This window comes from Micropterus dolomieu, linkage group LG17 (assembly GCF_021292245.1).
Source record: "Micropterus dolomieu isolate WLL.071019.BEF.003 ecotype Adirondacks linkage group LG17, ASM2129224v1, whole genome shotgun sequence".
NCBI classification, from domain to species: Eukaryota; Metazoa; Chordata; class Actinopteri; order Centrarchiformes; family Centrarchidae; genus Micropterus; species Micropterus dolomieu.
In genome coordinates, this window is record NC_060166.1 from 19,105,408 (window position 1) to 19,119,664 (window position 14,257).

Sequence of the window (14,257 nt, forward strand, 5' to 3'; positions counted from 1 at the left end):
GAAATGCTGCTCTTGCATCCTTTTTCACACTGATCAATGTGGGTAACAAAAGGCAATGATGTTAGTACTGCTGAGAAGTGTTGTCAGACACGATGTGAACAGTTAAACCTTCTTAGTTGAAATCATCATAAAGCTCCCATCAAGCAGAACTAAAACATGATTAACACACTGACTGAAAGTGTTTTCTAGGTGAAGCATGAGGAGCCGAATGGCTTTCAAACAGCATGTTAATATATAAATTAAAGGCAATTTAGTCGCAGATGCTCATCGGGTATTTAACAGCTTTGAACATGAACTGGGGACCGGAGCGAATGGTTTCATAAATTACATTTATTATTACACTTACATTAATTCAGTGATTCATTCAGAGTTTAAATTTGCATAAATGCAATGTTAACCTCAACAAAATAAAGGAATGATCAGGCACAAAGGAAGGGCATTTTGTCTATGTAGTAGGGAGTGAGGAACTGTGCATGGAATACAAAGAAGGGAAACACAAATGGAGGCATGTTTATTATGCTCACACACACACTGTATACCTGTAAACGCAAAAACTCACACACAAGTATCTGCACTTGAAGGTATTTTTTCAAGCAAAAATACAAAATATTCTGTGTTTTTCCAGCTTCTCAAATGTGATGATGTGCTGCTTTTCTCTTTGTTGTGTGATTATAAATGTTTATTAGATAAAACAATATATTAAAAGACATCACACTAGGCCCTGGGAAAATGTAATGTTTTTTGCATTTTTATAACACTGTATAGACCAAATAGAAAATCGATTAATCATGAAAATAACTGAATTGGCATGTATACAGGTTCATGGAATGAATGTCTGTTGTATGTGTGTATATGAAGCAGAATCCTGAGCTAGCGTGTGTATTGTGTGTTGCACAAGATACTAAACCACGCAAGTTGGAATTACGGAGACCAACAGCAAGGGAAACCAAAAAGGCATGACAGAAGAACTGTGATGGAGAGAGAGAGGAAACCAAGCAAGCAGGGAACAAATCTGTGGGTGCCAATATAGCAGAACTGAAAGTCACTTGAGTTTTAATTTCCTGCCAGTGGAAGCGAGAACAATATCAAGATTGAAACACGAGTTTCAATGAGTCACTCTTAGAGGGAGCTCAGTGGGCTCAGGCTGTTAACATTCATAGCAGCTTCCCTCCGTCTCTGTCGCTCTGCTCCTCTATTTTCTGTTATTGCATAGACTCGCACGCTTATATACACGCACACCATCACATAAACGCAATAACATGCGCACACTAATGCCACACTTCCACACATTGTAATGTCACTAATGAGACTGCGTGACTAATACCTCTTCAGTCCTGTCTTCAGATGAGTGCTTATTATGGTCTGTCAAGGAGATGAGTCAGTCTATGTCATGGTTACTATGGTGATCAAAGCCTCCAGCACTTCCCTTAAGTGCCCGCTGGCTAAAATAAGCTCTAACCCCTTTAACTACAGACCTCTCAGGATACAATGACATCAACACACACACACACACACACACACACACACATACACACTTACAAATGGGTGAGTTGACTCTCTGACCAACCTTAGAGAGAATTCCCCCCATAGAATAACACAACATCATAAACAGGAACTAAACTAAACAGCAAACTCAAGGGAGGAAGAATACCTTATTGTTCTATTTACATTAACTCATAGAAAAGGTCAGTTTTGGAGCTCAGTATGTTCAAACACTCAAAAGCACCGTCTGGATCAACCTCAGATCATCTCTTCATGTAGGGCAATTTGCTCCTGCTCCACTCGCTGCCGGCTCCTGGTGTGATGTCGTTCGGTCTTTCTGGCTCATCACACAAGGCGTCACAGACCCTGTTGGTACATGACCAAATTACTAATAGCCTACAGATCTTTTTAACCAAACTTTCATGTGAAAATGACTATTAGATTTTGCAGTTAAACCCTACCATAGCTGAGTGCATGTGCAGTCATAAAATGCAACGGCTGATTTTGAAGTGATGGGAAAGGTTAAAATAACTTGGTTAAAATATGGAAACCTCAGCAATGAAACCTATCGGCTTTTTTCAAGGCAGACATGATGGCTGTGTTTGAATCTCAATGGTTTGCTCATTTACTAACTCCCCATATAATGTACACTTAGTATTTACTCAATAGTGAGCAGTGAATTCATATTTTGGACACTTAATTATCATAATTTTGCCTCATCATCATTGACACTCAAATAATGTATTACATGGACACTACCTTTTTTTTGTTCCTTTACAGGAAGGGGCTAGCGCTTAACTATCAAATAATTTCAGTGGACCTTGGAACTCGCACACCTAATGTTGTTAATTCAATTCTCAACTTAACTTTATTTCAGACAGATAGGTCTATATCAGCATAGATATATTTTTAAAAAATCCAATATGAGGACAACAACATAATATAAATGCACAGTCATTAAGACACATAAAGACATTTGTTCCAATGATTCTAAAAACAAAGGGAGTACCTTGTGTTATAAATTACCTGGCTGTGCTTTTTCTGCAATGACAAAATGTGTGCAAAATGCCAACAATATGACCAAAACTAAAGTAAAAGTAAAAGTAAAGCCCACTTTCAAGAAACACAGATGATTAAAGAATGTATAACAGTTTAACAATAAGTAAACAGGCTAAATATTCCTACAATATTTGTATTTTATTATTTATTTATTTATTTTTAGCAGATTAAAAAAACTATTATGTCACTTCCTCCAAATGCATTTTATTTCATTTGTACTGATATTCAACTAGAAATTATTAAAGCTAACATAATTTTCTTACCAAAATGTCAATATACGTACATGTTTTGGTGATCACATCATAAAAAATAATCATAATCATAAAAGATCATAAATCTAATCAGCAACGCTACTACTGCGCACGCCCCCAGATGGTGGGTCACATGACGAGGAAACCGAAACCAAAAACGAAGCACAGATAAAAGCAGGACAAAGGAGAGTCGAGGACGAGAGGGTATCTGACTTGTGCTTCCTTGTTCGTTGAAATCTCGGTAGACTGAGAAGAAGTGGACGAGTGTAAAACTCACGATAAGTTACTTATAGAGGGCTGAGAGCTCGCATATATATGTAATTGAAATAATACACACGCGCTGGAAGTAATCCTGTATAAGGAATAATATCGAAATATATGTTTGCCGAGAACTTTAGCTAGCCAACGGTTATTAAATGCTAGCTAATCTTGCGCATGTGCGTTGTACTGTTGCGTCTCAGTGACCTAGCTTGACCGTAGAAGTTGAAATGTGGATCTTTGTGAAAAAGTTTCAGTTTGCATAAATAGTGGGGAGAGTACAGGGGGTAGCAGGAAAGCCAAAGTAAGACAGGTGGTACAGAAAAGTAACGTTACCCTGTCAGTATTTTAGGCGTTTCTCAGAAGACGTAGACCTGGCTGCGTAGTTCTTAAGGTGTTTGTTAGTGTAGGCAGGTAAGCTAGCTGTATATGAGGATGAGGCTGAGCGGTGTCCTGGTGTGTGTGTTTCTGCTTTGGGTCGAAGGGTCACGGGGTGACACACCAGCCAACTGCACCTATGAGGACCTGCTGGGGACATGGGTGTTCCAGGTGTCCAAAGGCGGACGCGACAAGACCATCAACTGCTCTGCTGAAGGTAAAAGCCCTCCAACACAGTAGAAACTGCTCACACCGATCAGATGTAACATTAGTAGCTTCGCCATTTGGAAATCATGTGACATGTTAGGGCCTGCCGATTTTAGGTTTTCAAATTCGCTCGACACTTCCTCTTTGTGCAACGTTAGTCTGGGGTAAAATGATTACATTTTTCATGCTTTTAATTTGTTTAATATACCCTTGTTGCTGACATGGTGTGTGTTATGTACTTCTGAGTCCTATCCTGTTTTAGTGGTGTTCCGTCACGGTGTGTAACTTATATTTTAAATATGACCTTCTTACAAATATATGAATGAAAAGGGTTATCTCATAATGCTTACACATACTCCCAAGAATGTTATGTTAACGTTGTAAGATTGTAACAGGATCAGTCTCAATATTTTAGGAGTATTGTGTTAATCTTTGTTGTTGAGGACTGGAAATCGAAAAGTTGGCTGTAGTCGAGTCATTCATTGCAGTGAAACACTTCTACATCGTATGTTGTGGTGTTCTTCCTCAGCTACAGGTGCGAGCACGGTGACTTTGACCCTGGAGAAACTGTCTGTAGCCACAGATGAGCTGGGGCACACTGGCTTCTTCACACTCATCTACAACCAGGGCTTTGAAGTGGTCATTAACGGATACAAATGGTTTGCCTTCTTCAAGGTAAAAACTAATTCTCTCCTTCTTTTTTTTTTTTTTTTGCAATAGTAATCCTGCAAAAACGAGTACTTTCCTGGCTTGTCAAGTTTTCATTGCAGTCCACTGAAAATGCTTGCTTCAAGTTAGTTAATATGCCACTCTTATGTTATAACTCAGCTTGTATTATGCACTGATCACTAACTTCATGTAGTCAAAGGTTCGGCTAGGCATTCTAAGCAATGAGAACTTGTGGTGCTTTTTGTAAATAACGTGCACAGGAAGTTACACTGTGGCTTAGCGATTGTCCAGGTCCAATGACATTAAAGGTTTAGTTTTGCTGTCACTCAGTTTCCTCTCCCTTCATCTGATACAACACTTTCTAGAAATATGCATAACGTATATGTGTGCTTCAATACTCCTAGGCCAGGCTAAAATTTGATGGCATTATGCACTATTTAAAAGCAGCTATATTCAAGGTTAAACCTTCAGTCATGTGTTATTTGTCATTACTCACATGACACCGAGTTGAGGGAAGTGTCACAGCCAGTCTGTCTTGATGATTTATGATTTGATGATTTATCCACTTCTCCATTTTCTGGACTTGATTTAGCTTGATGTAGGAGGATGAGAAGAATGGGGAAATTTGCTGTTTTAGACTTAACATAATTCCTTCTCAAACCTATAACTCTGATCAGAATAATGTATTGATAATAGTATACCTTATATGGAGTAATCTGAGGTTAATTCACTGTCCTTTTTTAAAAAACATGAGTATTTGTATTTGCATAAAATCATATGACAGGATTGTATATTGGACGACAAACCCTAAACTGTTTGCCTCACTAAACTTTCAGTACTCTGAGGATGGCCCTAAGGTGACAAGCTACTGTGACCAGACCCTGCCAGGGTGGGTCCATGATGTCCTGGGACACAACTGGGCCTGTTTTGTAGGGAAGAGAGAGAAACCAGTACCACCCCGACGAGATTACAAACCAGTGTTTAGCAGCAGGTATGTAAATTATGATATCTGTGGACATCCGCCAAAATACGAGCAAGGCTTCAGTGGACTCACAGGGGAAAGTGTGTTCAGAATCTTAGCACAGGCAGGGTCAAGCAGTATTCTCCCTCGTTCCTGCTCTGATGTGAACTAAGTTAGCCTCACTCACCCTCAGTAACCTTGGAATCTGAATTTCTATCTGAGAAATATGAATTCTATGAGTTAAAGCATGATTGTTACTGATCCAAAAAGACTTGATCCAGAAATGAATGTGCAGTCAACTTCCTGACTCAGTTTCTGGCAACATAAAGCTGCTTCCTGGACTCTTTGGTTACAGTTGGATACAAACCAGGTTACCTAAAGTGTCAAGTTACAGGGTTTCAGTAGCTTCAAGTTTATTTGTAATTAAAACCATAAATATATCAGAACAAAAAAGTGTTTCTCTCGGAACCAGGGGGGCTTAAATCACTGGTGTCCACTGTGTTGTCTGAGGTAACCACCAAAAACCAATTTATCTTAAACTGTTCAACCATTTTAAGCTTTGATATTAGTATATTTCTCTAACACAATTAGATAAATCATAAAAATTTGTTTGTCTTTAATCCCAGCTTGCTCTTAAGCATTGATTCAACAAGTTTTTGCATACTGAGAAGAATCCAGTCCTTAATACCCACAGTATAAGTTAAATTTTAGGCTCAACGTCCTACTCGTCCTACTAGACCTTTTGCACACAACTTACAAGCACTAGGGGGATGCATGGAAAGAAAGGTATTTCTCTTGGTCAGTGTGTATTTGAACTGTGAAAGTCACTAAATTGGCAAAACGTCTCCACACCTTCACACTTCAAACTGTACCATGGTGTATTTTTCTCACATACAGAAAGCTCACAATTGCAACTGAAAAGTTTATACTTAGTTCTATTCATCTTACTCTATGAAATATAAATCTTTGTACCCATTGTAATGAATTACACTTTTGTTAATATAAGATGTTTTTAAACTGCAACACTCGTCAAAGCTGGAGTCGCTGATCTTCTCTTAGCCAAACTTTTGCTAACTGCAGTAGGATCTTTTCGGCAGATAATTCTGTAGTGGATGCAGTGGTCTCTGCAGGTCTGCCATGTCAAAGTCTGGATGAAAATGACTTGTGTTGGGAATTGTACTACCTTCCTTAGACAGTTTCTTTCTAGAATAGACTTCAGCACTCGAGGGAACTGTTTAGCCTGAAACTGCTTTACAAAGTTGTTTCTGACATCAGTATGAAAAACTGCAAAATATCTTTGCTGTTCTTTATTATCCAAGTTACACTTAGTAGCAGAGGTTGTTATGCATAGAGGGCCATACTCAGTGGCTGCATGTTCTTAATGATTTAAAGACTAAAACATTTCACACTGTATATTAGTGGCATACATATTAATAAGAATACAGATTAATATTTGAGTGAAATGATGGTGAGCAGCAGTAAGAAAAACAACCGTGGGCAAACAAACAAGAACATATGACATCTGCAGTATGCTGTCCCAAACAGTACCACTGCAAAAAAATGCTATTGCCTGCAGTACTGGCAATAAACTTTCAGGAGTTGTTAAAGAAAACAACAACTGGAAACATCTTCCTATATAATGCAGTCTAATGCAACAGCAGCACAGAGAAATATTACGGCAAAACTTAACACAAAGATCCATCAATAAAAACAAGCCTCACAAAGGTAGTTTTCTGTGTTCTCTTTTTTTTATTTTGACATTTTACCTTTTATTGGACAGTTAATAGTGTAGAGGCAGACAGGAAATGAGGAGCGAAAGAAGGGAACAACATGCAACAAAGGTCATTGCAGAGTTGTTGTATGTACCTTAACCATTCAGCTACTGGGCCCCCAACAAAGGGGTCACAGTGCTACTGTGTAATTTAATAACGTATTGTGATTCAACAATTGCTTGCAGTGTCTTTTTTTTTTTTTTTTTTTTTCTTCTGTTTGTGGGGCAGATGAATCCCCCTCCCCCCCCTAAAACAGATAACATGAAAAAAATCACGTGACATTATTCACCTTACAGGCTGCTCCAGAAGCCTTACAAACACAATCTGGACTTCATTGATTCCATCAACTCAGTTCAGAAATCCTGGAAGGCTGTCCACTACCCAGAGCATGAGACGTACACTCTGCAGGAGCTGCACTACCGAGCAGGGGGGCCCGCCTCCCGTATCCCCATGTGAGTATTTACTTGTGATGTTTTCAATATCAGAAAGAATAATATGGCCCCTCTATTACTTTTAATGGAATGTGTGTGACAGGCAATCAGTCTGTGCAAAATAAACACACCCTGTACCAACAATAGAAGTGAGGCCAGCACAATCAACATCTGCTTGAACTGAACTCAGATATTACTTTGGCTAACAGATGTTACATAAGGTGAATTTATGTGCATTTAATTTCCATAGTTATTTTCTGTAAATCTGTGTTTGTCAATGCAAAATGTCTTATGTAAAATGCCCCTGTGATTCAAATGTGACTGTTTATTTTTACATTAGGCGTGTAAGCCCTGTGCCCGTGAAAGCTGATGTAGCCAAGATGGCAGCAGCTCTCCCTGAGCACTGGGACTGGAGAAACGTTGACGGAGTTAACTTTGTCAGCCCCGTGCGAAACCAAGGTGATATTCAATTAACGTCCTGCAGAAACCTTGAAATTGTTGAGTGCTGACATGCAAAGTTTGTTAGTTAACATCCAAAAAAATCCTCTTTAAAAGGATGGAGAAATAACTGAATTGTACCTGGGGACATGATATTAGAAATGTAAAAAAGAAACAAAGATGCAAACAACAGAAATCAAACCTTTACACTTCAGCAGCTGTCGGTAAGGGCTAACACTAAACAGAAGCTCGCCAGCCACTCGCCTGGGTCCGCTCTCTGTTCTCCTCCTGTGTTTCTGCACAGCCCAGTGTGTGAGTGGAGACATTATGCGTGCTGAGTATTTTGAGTGTCTGAGAGGGCCTCTGTAGGGCTGGGTTTAAGGATCTGTAGAGGGCTGGAGTGTTTCAACAGAAGCCCTCTAAGCCACTGTGCAGTGCTGTGGAGCTTATTCTGACTCAATGGTACAAGTCAGGTGGATTTTGTAGGTTCCATTTCAGTTCACAAAAATTGGTTGGATTGAGGAGAAAATGTTCTGGCTGGTCTTGTATAGGAACATGGCTGTTTTCTTAACATCACTTGCAACCCAATATTGACTTTTAAAGGAAGATGCAGGTGTTACTGGCCTTGTAACGAATTCGAGCTCCGTCATGAGTCCTGTCAGATCTCTAACCTTTGTGTCTTGTGGGTAAAACATGACAAACCTTTGTCATCACATTGTTTTCTCCAGAATCGTCTCAGAAAGTGATTACATCATATTTTTATAAAATATCAGGACCGCAAACGCTTCTCAGCAGCATAGATCTTTGAATTAAATGAATGGTTGTTACACCTTATTAGTCTTAAGAGACTTAAGGTCACAAATAAAAACGGTTCTCAGTGTCGCCCTGACTTGAATCATTACTGCAATAAAACCTCCCTGCAGATCCCTGCAGCCTCTGTCCTCTGACCTAATTTGATTTTCTGCAGAACATTTTTATTAAGAACATCCCACACTACAGATGGCAACCACTGACTTTAATCAGTGTGTCTGTCTCTGCTCCATTATTATGCATTACAACTAATGCAGATAAGTACACTGGGGCAGTAACTTAAATACTGACTAATGTAATGTATTCTTGAACAAATGTGCTATAAAAGTGCACAGTTGTGAGGATTTAATTTCAGGGTTGTTATATTAGATTGCATCAGGTTGCGCAGCTGCACCGTTACAAGGGATGTCGCTGCATCACATCATAAGTTGTTTCCAATGTTTTTTGCACTTTATTTACATTCATTAGGACAGAATATAATGTCATTTAGTACAACACCACCTCTCCTCACCTTTCAGCCTCAGAAATGACTAGAGTTGACATGGAAAGTCAACAAAACCTGAAGCTTCACAAAGTTAGGATTTATTCCAGTGCTGTTGTGATTTAACTCAGATTTAACATTAGTGTAAATCTCCGATGTTTTGTTTCAGCGTCATGTGGAAGCTGCTACTCCTTTGCTACCATGGGAATGCTGGAAGCTCGCGTTCGAATCCTCACCAACAACAGCCAGGCGCCCATCTTCAGCCCGCAGCAAGTGGTCTCCTGTTCTGAATATTCCCAAGGTAAATAAACACTCAATCTAAAAAAAAAAACAAAGTACTAGTTCCTGTCCATATCAATTCAGTTTACATTCAAATAGTTTATGCAGGATATTGAAACTATGACCTGGGCCGCAGTTAGAACATTTACACGATGCACATGAATTATGGAAATGTTTAGCACTGCTGTATGTAGAAATCTCTGGGCAGCCTTCCTCCCTAATCAGACCAAGTAGCGCTTAAGTGTTTTTTTTGGAAAGTGTATCCTAACTGCCTTTAGAAAGTCAAGCAGTTTTCTAATTGCCCTGATTAGTGTATTTTCACTAATTATTTTGAAGAGTCCTGGAAAAGGCCTCCATTTAATTGTACCATCTTGGACTATATAAGAGATTTCCCCCTGTAAAGAAGTCAAGATGACCTCCCAGAAATATTCCTTTTAATGATAATTCTGAATGGTATACCTATTTAACATTCATCTTTCCTCTTTAAGGTTGTGATGGTGGGTTCCCATACCTGATTGGGAAGTATGTACAGGACTTTGGCATTGTGGACGAGTCGTGCTTTCCATATGTTGCGAAGGACTCCCCGTGTGGCGTTCCTCAAAACTGCGCCCGTGTTTACACTGCAGAATACTACTACGTCGGTGGATTTTATGGCGGCTGTAGTGAGGTGGCCATGATGTTGGAACTGGTCAAGAATGGACCCATGGGAGTGGCCTTAGAGGTACAACAGCTGCTCACTGTTTCATGCTGCTATTCCTCTACATACAGTATGTGTTCATTAAATGAGCAGCAGGTCAGCGTGGATTATCAGCTGAGAAATTGTTTAATTCTTCCCTTATTTTCGCTCAAACTCAGACGCTGTTTCTTTCCAAAATCAAGTTTAACTTGGCAACTTTATCTAAGTTTAAGTTAAATTTACTGCATTATCTTGTTGTCTTGTCAAAGACCACCTTAAGGATAAATCTAAGAAGCAAATGATTTTTAGGCTATAAAAGACCTTTCTGAGACTTTCACATTTTTGGATTAACACCAAAAAGGAAAAGAGAGTTCACACATTTGGTAAATTTCACAACCACGTTAATGGTCAGTGTTTTATTTCAAAAGTGTGTTCATTTTTCTGATGTTAGCAGAGGTGATCTTTGTGTCAGGGCCCACCTTGGCTAAAAAACACTGAGGGAAACCCTGCAAGATATCATTGCAATACTTCTGTATTGCAAAGCTTCTTTGCTTTTGTGCATCTCTAAACAGGGTTGTTTTGTCAATCCATCTAATTGAATTAACCATATATAGTATTATGTCACACACAAACAAAAGCCATTTGCTAATTCTCTGGAAGAACAGGTTTACTTGTCCTGCTAACACCAAACCACAGTTAAGCTAGCACCTGCTAACAGACAGAGCTAACAACCCCAGCAATTGTTTCTCCTTAACTCTGTATACCTTCTTGCTTTTATAGGTATAGCTTGAATTTGACACAAAATGAAAAGTTAATTGTCCCTATCCTTCCACAGGTCTACCCCGACTTCATGAATTATAAGGAGGGCATCTACCACCACACAGGTCTTGCAGACGCCATCAATCCCTTCGAGCTGACCAACCATGCCGTGCTGTTGGTGGGTTATGGCCGCTGCCACAAAACCGGAGAGAAGTACTGGATTGTCAAGAACAGTTGGGGCTCCGGCTGGGGCGAGGACGGCTACTTCCGAATCCGCCGGGGAAGTGATGAGTGTGCCGTCGAGAGCATTGCAGTCGCAGCCAACCCTATCCCCAAACTGTAGAAGCTGTGATCTCGGGATGGGAGGAATGGGTGTCTTGATGATTAGTTTTAATAGTAGGGCTACACGATATATTGTTTCAATATTGACATCGCGATGTGTGCATGTGCTATAATCACATCGCAGGACGTGCAATGTGAAGTAAGGCAAGTTAATTCAAACACGGGGTTGCACTTCATCATCAGTTTTTCAAACAACCAAAGCAGGCCCCACTAATCACCTACCACAACCTGAAAATGAGCCCCGCCTGCTTTTAGTTGTTTGATAAACTGATCAAGTGCACCCCTACAGTGGATCACCTGCCTGTCAACATGTATGCAACACTGCTACTGTCACAGATAATGTCGTAAAACGTTCAGTTACACAAGTCGGCTTTTTAAAACCTGAGTGCCAATTAAACACCTGTCCCTTTTACTGGCCTGGTGGGGCTACACGTTTTGACAGAAAAACGCAGGTCTCAGTTAGATGCCTGATTTAGATTTTTATAGAAAGTTCGTTGAAGCCCACCGGGTCGCCCTGCATGAGCTTGTTCTAAGCTGCTTAGATCACGCATATAAATAAGTGTTTAAACTTATGTCAATATGGATATATGCTAGTTAGATTGGTTAGAATCTCCACAATTCAATCATTCATTTTATGGAAACCATGAGCACCAAAGTATGATTCTTTCAGATTGACCGAATTAATGATTTTATAACTGATATTATTCAATAGCTTAATTGTTATACAAGTAGTATTCATGGTTTAAATAAACAATTTGATAGTAGCCAATTTCCCATCTTTTCTAAACACGACTTTTGCAGAAAAGGAATTCTAGATGCCTGTCCCAAATATATAGGCAGTCTGGGCTGTTCATTTAAGTTTTACAGTAGATAAATCAGTTTGTTGCTCGACAGTTTCACCAGCCTTAGCTGCGCGGTGAGGCTTGTTTATCTTCCATCACTGAAAACTGGAAGTATTTTTTTTTTTTCCTATATCGTGCAGCCCTACTCAGTAGTGCAAGTTTAGATTTATAACCTATGTAGCTTAGCTGTTTACAGTGTATGCTTGGAAATTTAAAGCTAAAGTCTAAAATGGCACATGTTTGTCTTCTTCCTCCCTAATCTAACACGTGGAGTTAGCTGTGACAAGCAGTGCATGAAAATTGCACAATATTAAGATGAACATTAAGAATCTCCAGGAAACCCTGGCTTATCCAACGCCCAACCACTGTAGCAAATACAATCATAAATCACATAAATTACAAGCATAAATTGAGGCACAAATATCTCTTTTGTTTGTTGTTTTTTTTTTGTTGTTAATTTTAGTACTGATAGATACTGTTCACAGCAGTGGTTCCTTTAAATGGGTTCCGGGAGACTTGAGGGGGCTCCAGAATGTCCCCAGCAAAAAGGGAATTACTTTATTTTCACTATAATTCCATCCAAAAAGTAACAATGACAGAATGTTTCATCCACTTTCTATAATAAAACCTCTAAAAGCAAAATTCAGGTCGGCGACCATGGGACAAAATCTTATCAAATGGGGGTCTGTGGTCCAATTTTTGTCAGTTTAGTGATCCCTGATGTGAAGAAGTTTGAGAACCAGCACCTTAAATGTTGCCTGTATTGGAGGGAAACATTTATTCTGCTCTTTCGATGTTTTTTTCTTCTTGACCTAGTACCAAAGACTGTTGAGCTGATTTTACCACATCAGCTTACTATGTTGCTTTAACGTTTCCTGATTTCAGCAATCACTCATTCGCTGCCTATGGAAGATTCAAATAATTCTGTAACTGCCGATAGAAACGTGGAATTAAAATGGGTCGGTACATACTGTGACAAATCATGATGTGTAGAAAATTCTTGTTTTAATTTTAAAGGGAACTGACAACTGAGGAGTGGGTCATTTGTGTTTGCTCGTCTAGTGCACCCAGATTCTTTGTCTCAGGGAAGCACAGTGGAGAGCTGTAATATCTTCTGTCCTTGTTTCCCTGTGGAACATTTTAAAGGGATTTCATAATCAATTAATAAAGGGATCTAACTGATTCTAGTGCCTTTTATTCTGCCTCTCATTCAGTGTAAACAAGTGTTCCCATTGTATTGTGAAAATTGCACTGTTTTGTTTTTTAATTTGACAGAATAAAAACATTTTCAATTCACTCTTTGTTTTGTTTGTCTGTAAGAAGATGGGACACAACTTTATATCAGTCTTGCTGGCATCTTTATCTTTGGGGCTGATCAGCCATTTTCTCTCTACTTAAGACTCTCACAATATAAACAAATGCATCATGCTTACAACAAACCACAAGTTAGTGAAACAATAATATCTAATAATAACTTACTATATGAAAATCCAGAATCCAAATGGTTAATTTAGAGGACCATGCTCCTTCTATGTGAGTAAATCTTTGTTTCATTTTCACATTTAATTTGATCAATGTGCAGCTCTGACTTGGAGTGGTGGAAAGTAGACTTACTCAAGTACTGTAATTGCACTTTAGTATTCGCATGTAATGCTACTCTACTGTACTTGTACTTCTACCCCACAACATTTTAGAGGGAAATATTGTGCTTTTGTACATGTATCTGTCAGCTCATTAATTTGCGTGTTTAGATTTTAACATAACATCATGACATTAACATCTTGATCTTACAAAAATTATTATTTTTTCATTAACGGTGTTTAAAATAGCTCCACCTCGATCAGCTGCAATATTAAAATGTTAGGCTACTTATGTTAAGGCATCAGTAACCAAATTCAATAATTTAATAGGCAATAGCAAACAATGACAGGGACTATTTTGCTGCGCAATACTTTTTTTAAAGAGTACTTTTACTTTTCATAGGCTATTATAAGTACATTTTGCTGACAATAGACCTACTTTTTAAAAAAATGGGCTTAATAATTGTAATGCAGTCTTTCACGCTGCATTACTACTTACACTTAAGTAAGTTGCCTAATCTAAATACTTGGCTTGGAGGTTTTAAATTCTTCCCGGCACTCCCAGGCAGCTCCCCTGCGTGA

At 39.0% G+C, this 14,257-nt stretch overlaps 1 protein-coding gene across 1 annotated transcript; it reads left to right on the forward strand.

The window, feature by feature from the left end:
• Window positions 1-3,124: 3,124 nt before the first annotated feature.
• Window positions 3,125-13,391, forward strand: ctsc (cathepsin C). The gene is made up of 8 exons (XM_046074348.1): window positions 3,125-3,645; window positions 4,165-4,310; window positions 5,141-5,295; window positions 7,334-7,489; window positions 7,809-7,927; window positions 9,367-9,498; window positions 9,965-10,197; window positions 10,988-13,391. The coding sequence occupies exons 1-8, from the start codon at window positions 3,480-3,482 to the stop codon at window positions 11,252-11,254; spliced, it is 1,374 nt and encodes a 457-aa protein (XP_045930304.1). The 5' UTR covers window positions 3,125-3,479; the 3' UTR covers window positions 11,255-13,391.
• Window positions 13,392-14,257: the final 866 nt, after the last annotated feature.

Bases quoted from the DNA above. Each gene is read 5' to 3' on its own strand.
- ctsc (XM_046074348.1), top strand. From the start codon at position 3,480: ATGAGGATGAGGCTGAGCGGTGTCCTGGTGTGTGTGTTTCTGCTTTGG. The intron at 7,490-7,808 runs GTGAGTATTTAC...TTTTTACATTAG, and splicing joins CCCGCCTCCCGTATCCCCAT to GCGTGTAAGCCCTGTGCCCG. The intron at 10,198-10,987 runs GTACAACAGCTG...ATCCTTCCACAG, and splicing joins CCATGGGAGTGGCCTTAGAG to GTCTACCCCGACTTCATGAA.